This window comes from Vombatus ursinus, unplaced genomic scaffold (genome assembly GCF_900497805.2).
Source record: "Vombatus ursinus unplaced genomic scaffold, bare-nosed wombat genome assembly UNPS02015397.1, whole genome shotgun sequence".
NCBI classification, from domain to species: Eukaryota; Metazoa; Chordata; class Mammalia; order Diprotodontia; family Vombatidae; genus Vombatus; species Vombatus ursinus.
Window position 1 is genome coordinate 578,146 of NW_020955175.1, and position 16,222 is coordinate 594,367.

Genomic DNA, 16,222 nt, shown 5'->3' on the forward strand with positions numbered 1-16,222 from the left:
GTTAGGACTCAGTCTTTACCGGCATCAGGGCTTAGTATTTGAGTAGGATTAGAGTACAATCTATGTCCAGGTTTAGAGGTCAATCTATGTTGAATAGGCACAATCTATGGTCAGGCTTGGGAATAAATATTTAATGGAAAATATGATTTTCTTTTCTCTATGAAAAGTCAAGTATGTATTGGGATTAAACCTATGTTATTGGTGTCACAAGTACAATGCCTTAATTACTTGACCTATTTTTTTAATCAATGAAATAATTATATTTAGACTGACAGAGAGATAGACATAATGAAGCAAGAATAACTAAGGCTACATACTAGCAAGAAATTCCCAATGAGTAGAATGATAAAATGGAGAAATGAGGAATCAAGGCGTACTAAGCAATATATATAATATATATATATATATATAGTAAGTATTTAAGAATAGGAAAAATTATAGTCCTAATTTTGGTTTCGGTCAAATGAAGTCTTGTTTGGAGTTATGGGGATGGTTTGAATGACTTCTGGAGAGTGCTTCCAGTGTTAGGTTTATTAAGGCAATATTGTATTGTAGAAGGAGCCCCAAATTTGGCAGCAGAAGACTAGGTTTCAATCTTGAACTTTCTATTTACTATCTGTGTGACACTAGGAAAATTACTTAGCTCTTCTGGATCTCAGTTTCCTTCTCTGGAAAATTGTAAAATTAGGCTGGATGATTTTTAAGATTCCTTGCAAACTCTAAGTCTTGTGATGCTGTGTAATTCACCCATCTAATTCCTATCCAGGCTTCTCCTGACCACAGTGACAAATCAATTCAGCACAGAGAGTGGAAACCTAAATTGTCCTCCTCCCACCATCCAACATGACACTGAAATCCTTTGGAAACAACACTGTCAGTCCTTCTACCTTTCTCTTAAGTGGCCTCCCTGGACTGGAGCATATCCACATCTGGATCTCTATCCCTCTATTTTCTATGTACCTTGTGTCCATCTTGGGGAACTGCATGATCCTCTTCATTATCAAGACAGAATCTTCACTCCACCAGCCCATGTATTTCTTCCTGTCTATGCTGGCACTGACAGACCTGGGCCTGTCCATATGCACCCTTCCCACAGTACTGTGTATCTTCTTATTTGGAGCCCAAGAGATTGACCATGATGCCTGCTTTGTTCAGCTCTTTTTCATCCACTGCCTGTCTTTCCTAGAGTCCTCAGTGCTACTTTCCATGGCATTCGATCGCCTTATTGCCATCTGCTGTCCCCTGAGATATGCCTCCATTCTTACCAACAAGGTTGTCAGCAGAATTGGGCTGGCCTCCTTGGGTCGGAGTGTGGCACTAATTTTCCCACTTCCTTTCATGCTCAAACGCTTCCCCTATTGTGGTTCTCAAGTTCTCACCCACTCCTACTGCCTCCACCAGGAGGTCATGAAGCTGGCATGTGCTGACATTACTGCCAACAGCATCTATGGCATGTTTGTTATCATCTCCACTGTGGGTGTAGACTCCATGTTCATCCTTCTCTCCTATGTGCTGATTCTCCACACTGTGTTGGCCATTGCTTCCCAGGATGAGCGCCTCAAGGCCCTCAATACATGTGTCTCCCACATCTGTGCAGTACTGCTCTTCTATACACCCATGATAGGTCTATCAGTCATTCACCGATTTGGGAAGCAGGCTCCTCACTTGATTCAGGTGGTCATGGGGTTCATTTACCTTCTGGTCCCACCCTTGATGAACCCCATTGTCTACAGCGTGAAGACTAAGCAGATCAGGGATCGCATTATCCGAGCCCTCCACGGCTAGCAATGGCTAAGACTGGAACCAGTTTTTCCCTAGATAGACTGAGCTGCTTCAACCTTTCTGATTCATGAGATTTTGGGGTGGGGGAAATGGGGGCTTAGGGATGAGGAAAAAAGATAACCCAGTTACAAAGGCAACCATGTTAACATGATGATAATTAATAAGCCCTTCTCAAATCATAATTAAATAATGTACTTCCTTTGCCATGACTTAAAACAATTTTTTGCGTCCCAAATCTAAGTATACTTTGAGATGGTTATTTTTGTGTAATGTCAGAGACAGCAACAATGATAATAATAACAACAACAAAAGCTATTCATAAAAGAACATGAAGAAGAATTGCACAGGCTAAAAAGGGTATCCCCTGTACCTTTTGAGGGAGTACCCAATACTTGTGGGAAACAAATAAATAAACATAAAGTAAGTTTATGTAGCACTTCCAAGTATAACAAATACTTTACATATGTTAGGCAATTTGAGATTCAAAAAAAAAACATTGTTATATAAGCACTGTACATATAATCATCTCCATTTTACATATGAGGAAAATGAGGCTCAGAGAGATAAAAACATTTACTCATAGAATCTAAGTGTCAGAGAGGAGGATGTGAATTTACATCTTCCTGACTTCAAATCCAGCAAACTAGTCACTGTACCATCATTGAAGCATGTGTTTTCAACTGTGAAGATGAAACATGTAGCAGCATGATATAGTTGACAGTGTGCCAGAAACAGATTAAAGCAAATCCTTATTCAAATCCTGCTTCTGACACTTGCTATCTTCATGAGAATAGACAAGTCCCTTAACCTCCCTCAGATTTAGTTTCCTTATCTGTAAAATGGAATAATGCTTCCTATAGTACCTACCCCTCAATATTGTGTTGAGCATTAAAGGAAATAATGTGTGACATGTGCTAGGTAAATGATAGTTATTATAATGTGGGAAAGGTTTTCTAAAAGTACCATATGCTGAATAATTGAAAACATAACTCTCAATATATAAAATATATATAATATGTCCCCAAATTCTATTCTAAGCCACTAAGGTTTAAAACTGTACTAAGACTTTTGGAAAGTCCTATATAGTGCTTACATGTATATATGCGAAAATACATGACATGTATTTATATGCCAAATACATAACATGTGTATGTGTATGTATGTATATTTATGTCTTTGGGACAGCTTTTCCTTAAGTCAGAAACAGAAGATACTTCCCAATATCTAAGTAAACTCATCTATGATATTTGATATCTTCAGGACCTGCAGGTAGATTTATAGTTACATGAATTCTATCAAACTTTAAAAATTTGATAATATGTAATTATTCTAAAATAAAGGAGAGATAAAAGACTTTATAAAACTCTTTTAATAAGACAAATATATTCCTAATAGCTAAACAAGGGAAGAACAAAGCAAAGAAAAACTGTAAGTTAATACATTAATGACTATTGATTTAAACATTTGAAACAAAATTCTGTCCAAAACAAACAATAGCAATATAGCAAAAAGAAATATTCACTTTGATAAAATTGGATTTATTAATGGCATACAGAGATTATTCAGTATTAAGAAAACAATGAACACACTTATATCAAAGATAACACTATTCAGGCAGTGTGTTGCGGATGAACAAGTATTAGATTAGGTGTCAGAGGACTAGGGTTTGAGTCCTGACTTTTTTTTACTGTGGGGTCTTAGGTAAGTCACTTAACATCTCTTTTCCTCATCTGTATTATGAAGGGGTTAGACTAGATAGTCTCCAAGGTCACTTCTGGCTTTGTATTTATGATGCCTAAATTTAGAAAAATACTTTAAAAATACGTAACACTGATCTATGTTTTTTTAAAAAAAAACCTAGGCATAAAAAGAACATTAAAAAACATAAAAAATGTATATACAAAAACCACAAGCTGGGCTCTTATGTGAGAGAGAAATGCTAGAAGATTCTAAATGTGGTTGTTTTCTTTTGTTCTAGAAGAGGATCAAAATGACATCACAATGTTAGGGTCAAGGTACAGTGTGTCTGTCTATTGCTGATCAGACCAGTACGAGCTTGGAAGGCTCTGCCATAGGTCAGGCACAAATAGTTCATTTAAACATTTGGAATGGAGATGTCTCTAAATTTGTGCATCTTGAGTTTCTTTTGAACTACTGCAATTCTGCTGCTTATAGAGCACAGTATCATCTGTGTTGCGGGCATGGAATGCTGGGTCAGTGTTTCCCATGTCTCATAATCAATTCCAAAGTTCTTAAGAGACACCTTGGGAGTGTCCTTGCATTGCTTCTTTTGATTTGCATGTGAGTGTTTGCCTTGTGTGCATTCTCAGTAAAATAGTCTTTTAGGTAAATATATGTTTGGCCTTTGAACAACATGGCTGGCGCCTCGAAGTTGTGCTCTCTGCAATAGTTTGAATGTTTGGCAGTTCAACTTGAGAAAGAACCTCAGAATCCAGTACCTTATCTTGCCAGATAATCTTCAGAGTTTTCCTAAGACAATTCAAAGGGAAGTGATTCAACTTTCTGTTATGGTGCTGGTATACTGTCCAGGTTTCACAGACATACAACAATAAGGTCACACGAGGGCCTTGTAGACCTTCAGCTTAGTAGTAAGTCTAATACCTCTTTTCTCCCACACTTTTCTTAGTAGTCTCCCAAATACTGAGATATCTCTGGCAATGTATGTACCAACTTCATCATCTATATCTATGTCCATGGAAAGTATACTGCCGAGATAAATGAACTTATCCAGAGCATTCAAAATTCCTCCATTTACTGTAACTGAGAATTCTATGTATGGCTGGTATGGTACTGGCTAGTGGAAAACTTCTGTTTTCTTGGTGTTAATTGTTAGGCCAAAATAAGCATAAACAGTAGAGAATCAATCCATATTCTGTTGCATCTCAGTCTCACAGGCTGCACTGAGTGTACAATCATCTGTGAAGAAAAAGTCGCATACCAACTCTCCCTCCATTTTAGTCTTGCCTTGCAACCTTTTCAAGTTAAATAATTTGCCATCAGTGTGGTAGCTGACCTTGATGTTATTTTCATCCCCATTGAAGGTGTCTGACAACATCATTGAAAACATTATGCTAAAAAAGCATGGGAGCAAGCACACATCCCTGCTTCACTCTGACCAGAAAAGCATGAGAGCATTGTTTACTATCCAGAATACATGTAAGCATGCCATTATGAAACTAAAAGATTCCAAATATGGAGTAAAGCAAGAAATTGCCCATTCCCTTTATTTATTTGACATGGTTTCAGAAATACTAGTGGAAACAAGAAGACAAGAGAATGAAATAGAAGATAGAAAGAATAGAGAAATGATAGGAATAGTTATGGGGAAACTGTGACAGTTGCCTGAGAACCCATAGTAGATGGAACTACAGTGGCAGCTCCCATGAACCCCTAGTCAGAGGGAAGAGTGATACCATATTGGAAGTGCAGGTGAATTCTGACTTCCTCTTATTTCTTAAACTTGATGAAGAGCTACTATGAAGTTCAAAACTAAAACAAAACAACCTTTAATCTCTCATTATTCTTTTCCACATCCACTGACTAGAAACAGTTTGAGGGGGAGGGGAGTTTACAAGGTAAAGTAGTTTCACCACATCTTGTTCCTTGAAAGTTTTTATTTTTAACTAACTATATTCCAATCAATCATAGACATTAAAGACAAACCAAGGTGGATAGATAGATAGATAGATAGATAGATAGATAGATAGATAGATAGATGGATAGATGGATAGATAGATAGATAGACAGACAGACAGACAGATAGATAGATAGATAGAAGATTAAACAAATAATAAATAAAGTAATGAACACTTGAATGAATAAATGAATGAATGGTCCAAGTCCTAAGATTTTTCACTTCAGAATAAGAAAAGGAAAACCTAAAATAAGAGGGGAAGGTCAAAATCAGTGATGAGAGATTTTTAATAATGTTGAATAGTTTTCCATGTCATAACACTAGATCTACACAGTACCCTGGGCTAATGTTGTCTACCTAACACTTCTTTTCTCCCACACTTTGTCAGGAGGGAGTTTACACATGTGTAAACAGCACCCTCTGGTGAAATATAAATATATATATATATATATATATATATATATACACACACACATAATACATATACACAACCTTAGCTAATTAACTAGTTAAATATCCCCCTATTTTTTTTTCTGAGATTACAGAAAGCAGGAAAAGAGTAGAGAATTTTGGGGTATGTGTCTGGTGCACTATGAAGACTATATTTTACAACCAGCTACCTGTCACAGTTTCACTTTTTTTTTTTAATGATTAGAGATATTCAAGCATATTCACTAGGAATCTTCTGTTAGCCAAGGTTGAACAAAGCTGTTCAAATATGTGTGTTTATGTATATGGATGTATGTATATGTGTATGCATATATGTATACACACAAATATATACACATACACACATATTAATAGCTAATATTTATATGGAGATTTAAAGTTTACAAAGCAATTTGCAAATGTTGTCTCATTTAATCCAGAAAAATTAATCCTGACCCTATGAAATAGATGCTATTATTATCATCATTTTATAGATGAGGAAACTGAGGTCAATAGGTTAAGTGAACTGACCAGGGTTTGGGATTGGAATAACATCAAAGATGGCTCCTACTTCTAAATGTATACTTCATTATCTCCTAAACAGCCAGTATTTTTTCTGCTTACATATCTTTGCTCACTTAGTTCCCTATACTTGGAATTTTCTTCCTATGGGCTTTACCTCTCTATTTTTATACCCATCTTTTATGCCTAGATATAATGCTACCTCTTTCGTGAAGCTTTTGGTCAACCTAGTGTCACAATTAAAATTAAGTAAACTGAGGCACACAACCCAATATATTAGCAAAGAATGAATTTGCCAATAAGCAGAGTCTCAGCCTCCTCAGCTAGCTAAGACTCTGAATGAGGGCTGATAGATCATTACTATGAACAAAAGGAGGAATATCCAAAAACTACAAGGCATCATCACAGATGGGGAAACAATATGATTACAAAGTGAGAAGCATCATGGATATGAGGAACAATATGGTTGGAAATTTGGAATTCAGGGCTAGATACAACTAACTGATTCTATCATCTTGATGCTCTGGACAGTTCATGGTGATGTCTATCTGCGTGGCTAGGTAGTGTCACAGCAATAACAGACCAGACTTTCTTTAACAATATTCAGTGTTACCGAGATAACAGACCAGATTCCCTGGCATACACTTGCATCCTTCAAGGATAACAGATTTCAAGGACAACAAAATAGTGATTAGCAGGAAAACTGAACTTCTAAACTTAATTCAGAGAGAAATGAAACATGACAGGTACTTACACAAAATATTGATAGTGACACAAAATAAAATCAATTTGATTTCCTCAATATTCACCAGTCAGAAATTACTTCTTCCCCTTGGACCTCATGTAGCAATTTCTTAGCATCTATCATAGGCATTTACTATGTAGCATTATGTATTATATTTATTTGTATATGATGAATATTATCCTACTGGACTCGGGGATGCCTGATATCTGGGACTGTGTTTAATCTAAGCTTAATATTTTTTTCCATGATACATAGTTAGTATTTTGTGAATGTTTGTCAAAGTGAGGTAAGCCCCAACCAAGCCCTCATCTGCTACATATGGAAAGCAGTTTCCCGAGGATCTTTTCCCGGATCTGCCGAGTCTTCACACAGTACACGATGGGGTTCATCACGGGTGGCACCAGCAGGAAAATGTTGGCAATGAGAATCACTATGAGAGGAGATTTGTGCTTGGCAAAGCGATGCATAGCAGCTAGGGTGATAATGGGCACATAGAAGATAAGCACAGCACAGATGTGAGAGACACAGGTGTTGAAAGCCTTGAATCTCTCTGAGAGAGAGGCAATACCAAGAACTGTCTTTAGGATTAGCAAATAGGACAAAGCAATGCATGCTAGGTCCATCATGGTACAGAGTGCAACAAAGAATCCATAGACAACATTCACCCTGTTGTCAGAGCATGCCAGCTTCATGACATCCTGATGGAGACAGTAGGAGTGGGACAAGAGGTTTTTGTGACAATAGCTCAACCTCTTTAGAGTCAAAGGAAATGGGAGTACTGAAAGGAAGCTCCTGATGACCAAAATCAGCCCCATTTTGGAAATTCTGGCAGTAGTTAAGATAGAGCTGTATCTCAGGGGGTTGTGAATAGCTATAAAACGATCAAAGGACATGGTCAGAAGTACCGATGATTCCATAACTGTGAAGCCATGTATGAAAAACTCTTGAGCAAAGCAGGCATCAAGGGAGATTCCTGGTGCATTGAACAAGAATATTCTCAACATAGTGGGTAAGGAGGAGAGGGAGAGGCTCAGGTCAGAGATGGCCAACATGGTGAGGAAATAGTACATGGGCTCGTGGAGAGAGGTTTCTGTCTTGATCACAAGCAGGATGGTGCAATTGCCTAGGATGGCAATGAAATACACGAGGCAGATTGGGATAGAAATCCATATGTAAGTATGCTCCAATCCTGGAATCCCAATCAAGAAAAAGAGCTTAACCTCAGAGGTATTGAAGTCTGACATGATGAGAAGGAAGATAAATTCTGTCCCCAGGTCTAAAACGACATGAATAGAGATTTGTCCTGTACATCTTTTGGCTATATGGAGTACCAGTATCATTTATATCAAATGACCTCTTAAAACTATCTTGATAGCTATATTTCAATATAATTGGTTTCATTTGTAATCTTATATATTTTACTTTATGCATTTAAAAACATTATGATGAGAAGAGGTCCATAAACTTCACCATAATTCCAAAAGTGTCTATGACACACAAAAAAGTTAAAGAACCCTTGAACTGAGACAAAGGGAGGGAGAGAGGTGGGAAGAGAGGGAGAGAGATGAGAAGGGAGGGAGGGGGGAAGAGAGAAAGAGTTAGAGGGAGAAATGAATAGAGAAACAGTCAGATAGAAACAGGCAGAGATAGAGAGAATGGGAAAATGGGAGCTCAAAAGAGCTGTTCAAATAGAAGCTTATTAAGTACCTAGTAGTTATATTACAGAAAGAATTACTACATTTGTTGGGGGTTGGATTGAATGACTTTTAAAGTTCATTCATTCTAAACTTTGGTGTTCTATGCCCCTAAGTAAAATGCCATCAAAGACTTTAAAAATTCTGCTTTGTTTAGCTCAGATTTTGTTAATGTTAGTAATTGATAAGATGAATATAGTGCTTTAAAGTTTGCAAAGCATTTTATAACTATTCTCCCATCTGATCATCACAATAACCCTGGGACATAGGCACTCTTATTATCCTTATTTTACAGATGAAGAAACTGAGATAGAGGTTAAGTGACTTGCCAAGGTTCATACAGCTAGTAAGTATCCAAGATTTGATCTCAGATCTTCCTGATCCCAGAACATTTTCCCTTACATCAAGCCTAAATCTAATTCTTTGCCACTTTCACCTATTATTTCTATTTCTGAATTCTTCAAGTCTATTTCTTATTCTACATAGCAGTCCTATAAATAATTATATACCCCTATCATGTTCCCCACTGAGTCTACTGTAGGTTAAACATCTCACTTTCTTCAACCAATCCTTATGGAACATGAACTCCCCAACTTTCACCATCTTGGTTCATTTCCTCTGGATTCTCTTTAGCTATTCAATATCATTTTAAAAGGTAGTTCCCTTTACCCCCCAAACTAAACACAGAACTCTAGATCTGGCCTGATGGAGGCAGAATACAGAATGATATTTTAAATATCCTTAAGTATGCTTGTTGCAGAACTCTAAGTTCCATATTCTTTACCCTAAAATGCCCCACTGACTCTCTGCTACTCAGCAATGGGACTTATTAAAAGCCCCATACATTCCATGGTATGGAGAAAATCCAAAACTTGTTCCTCAAAGAGGTGTACGGGGACAATACAAGCTGGTTCCTGGATAATTTGCATAAATTCTGAGCTGAGATTTCTCCATCAGTACCCTCTTATCTGCTCTATCTTTCCAGAAAGGTATACGCCACCTCTCAGACTCTAAGTCTGGGCCCTGAGAATGTTAGGAGAAAAGCTTCACCAAAACCTACATGGTCACTGAATGGACTATGTTCTCCTCCTATCCTTGACCCTAAGTCAGGGTTCTACTCACCTTCAACTACTTCGTCCAACACTTCCTTCCTCATTCACTCTGGTATTTATTCATATATGTGAGTACACATATACTCCCTCCTACACATATATGCTTCCATAAGAAAAACACCCTCAAACACACACACATCCATATATACATACAAACTCAGAGTCCCAGAGATGAAAGGCTCTTCTATTCAATGTTTATGTGAATATTAATATTCATACTCATATGTTAACACCCAATTATATACTATATGTACAGGTGCATAAATGGACACAAACATGTTCACTCGTACATATGCATTAATGCAAGCATAAACAAATATATTGATGTATTTAGGTATGAAAACACTTCATAATACATATATAAATACAGTTACCCAGATACATACATACCCATATGAACTTGGATCCCTTCCTACACATTCATGTGCTCAGGATTATGACTCACATCTCACTTTTTCCCCTCCAGCTCTTCTTCCTATTCATCCTTGTTTGAGAATTTCTGGGGAAGCTCAAAGGAGCATTTAGAACTTACCAGGTTCTAGGCTTCTATGTAAGAGAGAATTGTGCATAGGCTCAAGATGGAGGCTCCTCAGCCTCTGTGCCCAATAGATTGCTGACCACAGTTTATCTCCATCCACAAAGATATCCCTCCCACTCCACCACTCTCATAAATTCCCTGGGGAACAGGAGAAATCTCCTCAGTCTATGTGTAAACTTGGAGCTTTGCTAGAGATAAATCCCTGGGCTGGGTTAGGCCTCAAGGTCACAGATTTAACATTTTTATAGCTGGGGATGGCAGACAAGGAACAAGTAGGGACGTTTAAATCTTTGGAGAGTACTGCTTCATGTTTTGTGATTGTATAGTGCTGGACCTGATGGGTAGCTGCAATTCTGTATTTGATTCACTCATTTGTTTATTGAACTATTTATCAAAATTCAGTTTATCAAGTGTCTGTGCGTCAAAGGTGATAATGTTGGTGCTAGAACTGATGAGGAGGAAGGGGAAGGAGATGATGATAATTCATACATTGCACAATGACTTACATATATTATCTCCTTTGAATATTGAAATAACCTTGTGAATGGATGAATGTATTACTTGAGAATAAATAACTATTATTTTGGGGAAAAAAGAAATATACATGATAAATGTGTTGTATATTAAAAAGGAATAGTAAGTTGTACTTAGTAGATTTGTAATTTCATGTGTAATCATCTTTTTTATTAGAATATGGAAATGCTTGTTTCCATAAACTAAAAATAAAATAAATTTTTAAAAAGAATATTAGCAACCAGAAAGAAAGAAAAGAAAGAAAGAAAGAAAGAATGAATGAATGTTGGGAAATAGAGAATTTGAAAGTTATTATCCCTACTTGACAGATGAGGAAAATGACAGTAATTGACTTGCCCAGATCACATAAGTATGGCCAATTCTTATGATTGTCATGGCATTATCTTTCTACCACCAGCTAATTAAGGTGAAATTAGTAGCAAACTGGATCATTTCTTTATTTCTTTTTTTTTATAGGCAATTGGGGTTAAGTGACTTGCCCAGGGTCACACAGCTAGTAAGTGTCAAGGGTTGGTTTGAGGCCGAATTTGAACTCAGATCCTCCTGACTTCAGGGCCTGTGCTCTATCCACTGCGCCACCTAGCTACCCCTACTGGATCATTTCTTGAGCACCCTTGAAATTCTTTAAGGCAGAATTGAATTTAGGAATTCCCGTGATGCATTCTTCAGTCTCTGCAGAGGTGAATATGTCCTCTGCTAAATAATACACTATCAGGTACTTTAAATAATTATTGGTCTCTATTCTCCTATCCTCATCACCTGTCTTTTCAACAATAACTAATACTTCTCTAGCACTTTATAATTTATGAAATTTTTTGCCACATATCAGTTCACTTGATTTTCCCAACAATGTTGTAAAGTGGGCAGATAAAGGGGAAAAGTGTAGAAAACTTAAATATTTTTGCCCAAGTCACAGAGCTAGCAAGCAAGAAAACCAGATTTCAAACCCAATTCTTCAATTCGGAATTGAGTGCTCTTTCTTCTGTACCAGAATCTCAGTTCCATTGCCTTTCCCACACAGGTTCTTCCCTCCCAACCAATTCTTGTGTTTTTATGTCTTCTTCCTTGTTTGTGACTGGAATTTACTGCTAAGCCTTAGTGCTAGAGATAAAGGTTAGCCTATGGCCAAAGTAAGAAATATTAATCCCTTTTTCAGGTGAACAGCTCAGACTTTAGTTTGAGTTAGGTATTTTCTTTGTAGGGTCATGGAAGAGTTTAGAATGGCTTTCAGTATGGCTTAGTCTTGTTCATTTTTAGGTATTAGTCTATGCCTGGAATTAGTTGGTCATTCTATGAACATTCTTAGACAGCTTATCTATTACAGGTGAATAGTCTTTATGAAAATTTAATAATCCACATAATGGTAAAAGCTATAACTACATGTTTCTGTGATTTCACTTTTTATGTGAGAAAACATCTTATTTGTGCTCTCTCTGTAGGCCCTCAGTCATCTCTGAGCTAAACTAGTTATTTTCAGACACTAGTTTCTCATTTGTACCACTTACAAAAGTAATCCCAGAAGTCCAGGGAAGCTGAGGAGCACACCCAAGGTTATAGAGCAAGTTAAAAGGCAAAACTGGAAAGATGAGTTTAAGTTTTCATCTCACTATTTCTACCTCAAAGTTAGAAATCAGTAAGACAAGTACTGGGGCCCAAATGTATACTAAAAATTCAAATATAATTTATGAGTTGGTATCAATGATCTCTGATTTGGAGGCATCCACTATTTGTTTCATTTTCTAAAAGTGTGAAAGGGAATATTTAGAAAACATTAAGCCAGTGAATGTAAATATGATTTTTGGAAAAAAAGTCTAAAACATTTAAAAGGAATTTTATCATGAGCACTAAGAAAGTACAAAGGTGATCACTAAGACCCAATTGGGGTTTATCAGAAGGGAATCCCACCTTTGTTCTTCTTGAGGTTACATGTCTACCATGCCATAGATTTTTCTATAGTCACTAGAAATTAGCTGTTTCTAAGCTCACTCCATTGCTAAACAACTTCTCCCATGAGAAATTCCCTTCTGCCCCTTTAGCTTCTCCTTCTGATGTACTAGATTCTCCCAGAACCTCCATTTAAGGAGGGGGTAAAGGCCAAAACCATGTCTTCATTCCTCTCCTAAGAACACTGCAAATTCATCCTCACAGTACTCTGTCTACTATACTTCCATGCTTAGTATCTTCATCTCTTCCTTCATCCCCTTGACCCCCACCCCTGCCACTTCTTTTTCAGCTGCCTATTACGTGTGATCTTACAGAACTCCACTTGTAAGCACTGCTAAACATCATGCTGATAACTCAAGCCTTGACCAATACCACCTGACAGCCTCCTGTCCTCTCTGATTGAAATGCTGGAAGATGGAGTTCCAAACTCCTGTCAATGCCTTACTTTATGGTAGGCAGAAACTGAATTTTTGAATTCATTTCACTCTGCATCTGCTATTCTGCCTGGTTTCAATTCCATGGAACAAGATGCCCTTATGCTAGATATCCTGGTGTTCTCCTCCTCCTTCTCCTTTAACAGCCTTCTTTTGTGTGGCTCAGTTGTTAGATTATAAGCTCCTTGAGGGCAAAGCCCATCTTTCTTTTTATTATTTGTATCTCCTGTGCTAGTAGAATGTCTTGCACAGGGCAGGTGCTTAGTATTTTTATTGGATGTTTATTGGATTGAATTGGATCATTATAATATAAACTCCTTGAGGAAAAGGATTGTCTTTTTTTCTGCTTGCATTTGCATTTCAGTACTTAGCACAGTGCCTGGAATATTGTAGGTGATAAATAAATGTTTGTTGATTTGACAGTGAAAAGACTCAATTCATTTTCTCTTTAGAGATTGGTCAATCAATGGAATTCCATGGACATAACATACCTGTATTTCATCAAAGAATGTAATAACTTTCATGATTTAACTATAGACAAGATAGAAAGATATGGAATACAGAGCAATAGATTAAGGTGGATTCAAAATTTATGGAATGGTTGACCCAAAGAATAATAATTAATGAATCATTGTCAAAGTGGAAGGTAATCTCTAGTGGAATATGATAAGTTTCTGTACTTGACTCCATCAATTTTACGTAGTCATCCATGACCTTCAAGGGGTTACTAACACATTTTCTTACTTTCAAAATTGCAGTCCACACAAAGCCAAATAAAATGGATATCATGGATTATGGGATCCAAAAAAAAAATCCAGGAAGTTTAGATGAATGGATTAAATTCAGTGAGGTGGAATTTAATTTGAATAAAATTAAAATCTGGCATGAGTTTAAAAATGCAACTGAATACATATAGGACCTGTTATTTCATCAATCTAGGATGCTCCTAGTAAGGAATTCTTCTAAATATTCAGATCAGTGCTATTACTGTCTGAAGCTGGATTTGACCTCATGTCTTCCTGACTCTTGGTCCAGCACTTCATTTCATCACTTAGCTGGCTATGCAGGAATGTGTATATGCATGTATATGTATATACACCTAAATGTGTATATTATTGTTGTACTCTGCTAGTATTCCATCTAAAAATTTGCATCTGTTTTCATTAAAAATGTTTGGCAGATCTCTTTTTTGGCTTTATTCTTTCTTTCTTTGGTTATTGGACTTTTTTCTCATAAAAGGAGTTTTATAGAGAAATTTCTCTTTCAAAATTCGAGAAGTATTTTTGTACTAATTTATTTTGATACCATTTATATTTTGATAGAATTTACTTATAAATGTATCTAGGCCTTTTTTTCCCTTTGTCTTTAGCATGTAATTTATGAGTAGCTTGAATTCTCCTATTAATATTGGATTTTATTTCTTATTTTGGTCAGTTCTATGTATTTATTTGTGAATTGCCTAATTTCCTTAAATTATTAGTTAGCTGGCATATAATTTGGTTGTACGTTTTCTGATAATTATCCATTTTTTCACTATTGTGAAATCACCTTGTTCATTACTTTTTTGTTTTTTCACTTTTTACTTTTCAGTTATATTTCCTCTTAAAAATCATTATATGTTTTATATGCTTTCTGCTCATATTTCCATATGTTTGTATATACATATATATGTATGTTTCTCCTTTATATTTCTATTGCACCCAAATATTCACTCTTCTTTCATTGACATTTAATGTGACAGGGGTGTATGTGTGTGTGTGTGTGTCTGATTGTGTGCACATGTGTGCTTTAAACAATAGCTTTAGCCTTTCTGATAAGTATGAGATCATTGACTTCATTACTTAGTATTTTATTGTAAATCCCATTTATTTACCTTTCTTGATTTTCTCCTATTAAAAGTGCTTGCATATTTAATACTCTGCTCAACTTATTCACTGGTTTCTTCTGAATAAATAATCCAAATTCCTATTTATTTCCTCTGAAAGTTCAGTTCTTGAGGAGCTATGTTGGTATATAAACTTTTTTTTTCTTTTCTCAAGAGGCCATATTAAAATTTTATGTACCATTTATCATGGAAACAATATGGTTCTGAGACTAATACAGATTTTCATTGATGCTGAAGGGGTTTCTCTTTGTTGCTTCAAACATTTGTTGTTTTAATTTTACATATTTCTCGTTGAGTAGAATTGATTTTTTTGTTCACTGTTCTTGTCCTATGGAGTTTATTAAGCTTCTTTTTGTCCCTTGTTTCAAATACTTCTTGGATTTTTACAAATTTGATTTTTGATATTTATTCCTTCAGAAATATATGATTCATAAATTTTCTCCAAATAGCATATATATAAAACTGATCACATTGAGTTGAATAGACGCTATTCCAATGTTCTTTTTAAGTGATTTAGGTGCAGCAAATCACTCCACTAATCAGTAATTTCCAATTTCTTTTTATTTTCCCTGAATAAAACATAGACTCCTATGTTTGGTATTCAAAATTTATCATCACTTGGCCTCGATTTACATTTCCAACCTGATTACACTTTCCCCACTTCCCCATACCCTACAGTGAATTTGAGCTGTCCTTACTGTTATTCATGCATTCTACTCTACCTCTTGTCACCACAACTTTGAACTTTTGAACTTTTGTCCCTTATGCTTGGAATGGTTTTCCTCCTTATCTCTATCTGTTAGAATCCCTAGTTTCATTCAAGACACAGTTTAAATGCCACCTTCCATATGAAGACTTCCTTATAACGTATCTGCCCCTAACCCATCCAACCCAGTGTTGCTACCTCTCCAGATAAAAAAACTCTCTCTCTCTCTCTCTCTCTCTCTC

General features: G+C 36.3%; 2 protein-coding genes across 2 annotated transcripts in view; one reads left to right on the forward strand and one right to left on the reverse strand.

The window, feature by feature from the left end:
- Positions 1–843: 843 nt before the first annotated feature.
- LOC114032065 (olfactory receptor 51G2) lies at positions 844–1,785 on the forward strand. Its single transcript, XM_027847270.1, has one exon. The coding sequence runs from the start codon at positions 844–846 to the stop codon at positions 1,783–1,785; it is 942 nt and encodes a 313-aa protein (XP_027703071.1).
- Positions 1,786–7,438: 5,653 nt separating this feature from the next.
- Positions 7,439–16,222, reverse strand: part of LOC114032066 (olfactory receptor 51A7) — a 10,670-nt gene continuing 1,886 nt past the window's right edge. Inside the window, exon 2 of the mRNA XM_027847271.1 lies at positions 7,439–7,883. Within this exon, the coding sequence (XP_027703072.1) occupies positions 7,439–7,883 (445 nt within the window). The remainder of the gene's footprint in view (positions 7,884–16,222) is intronic.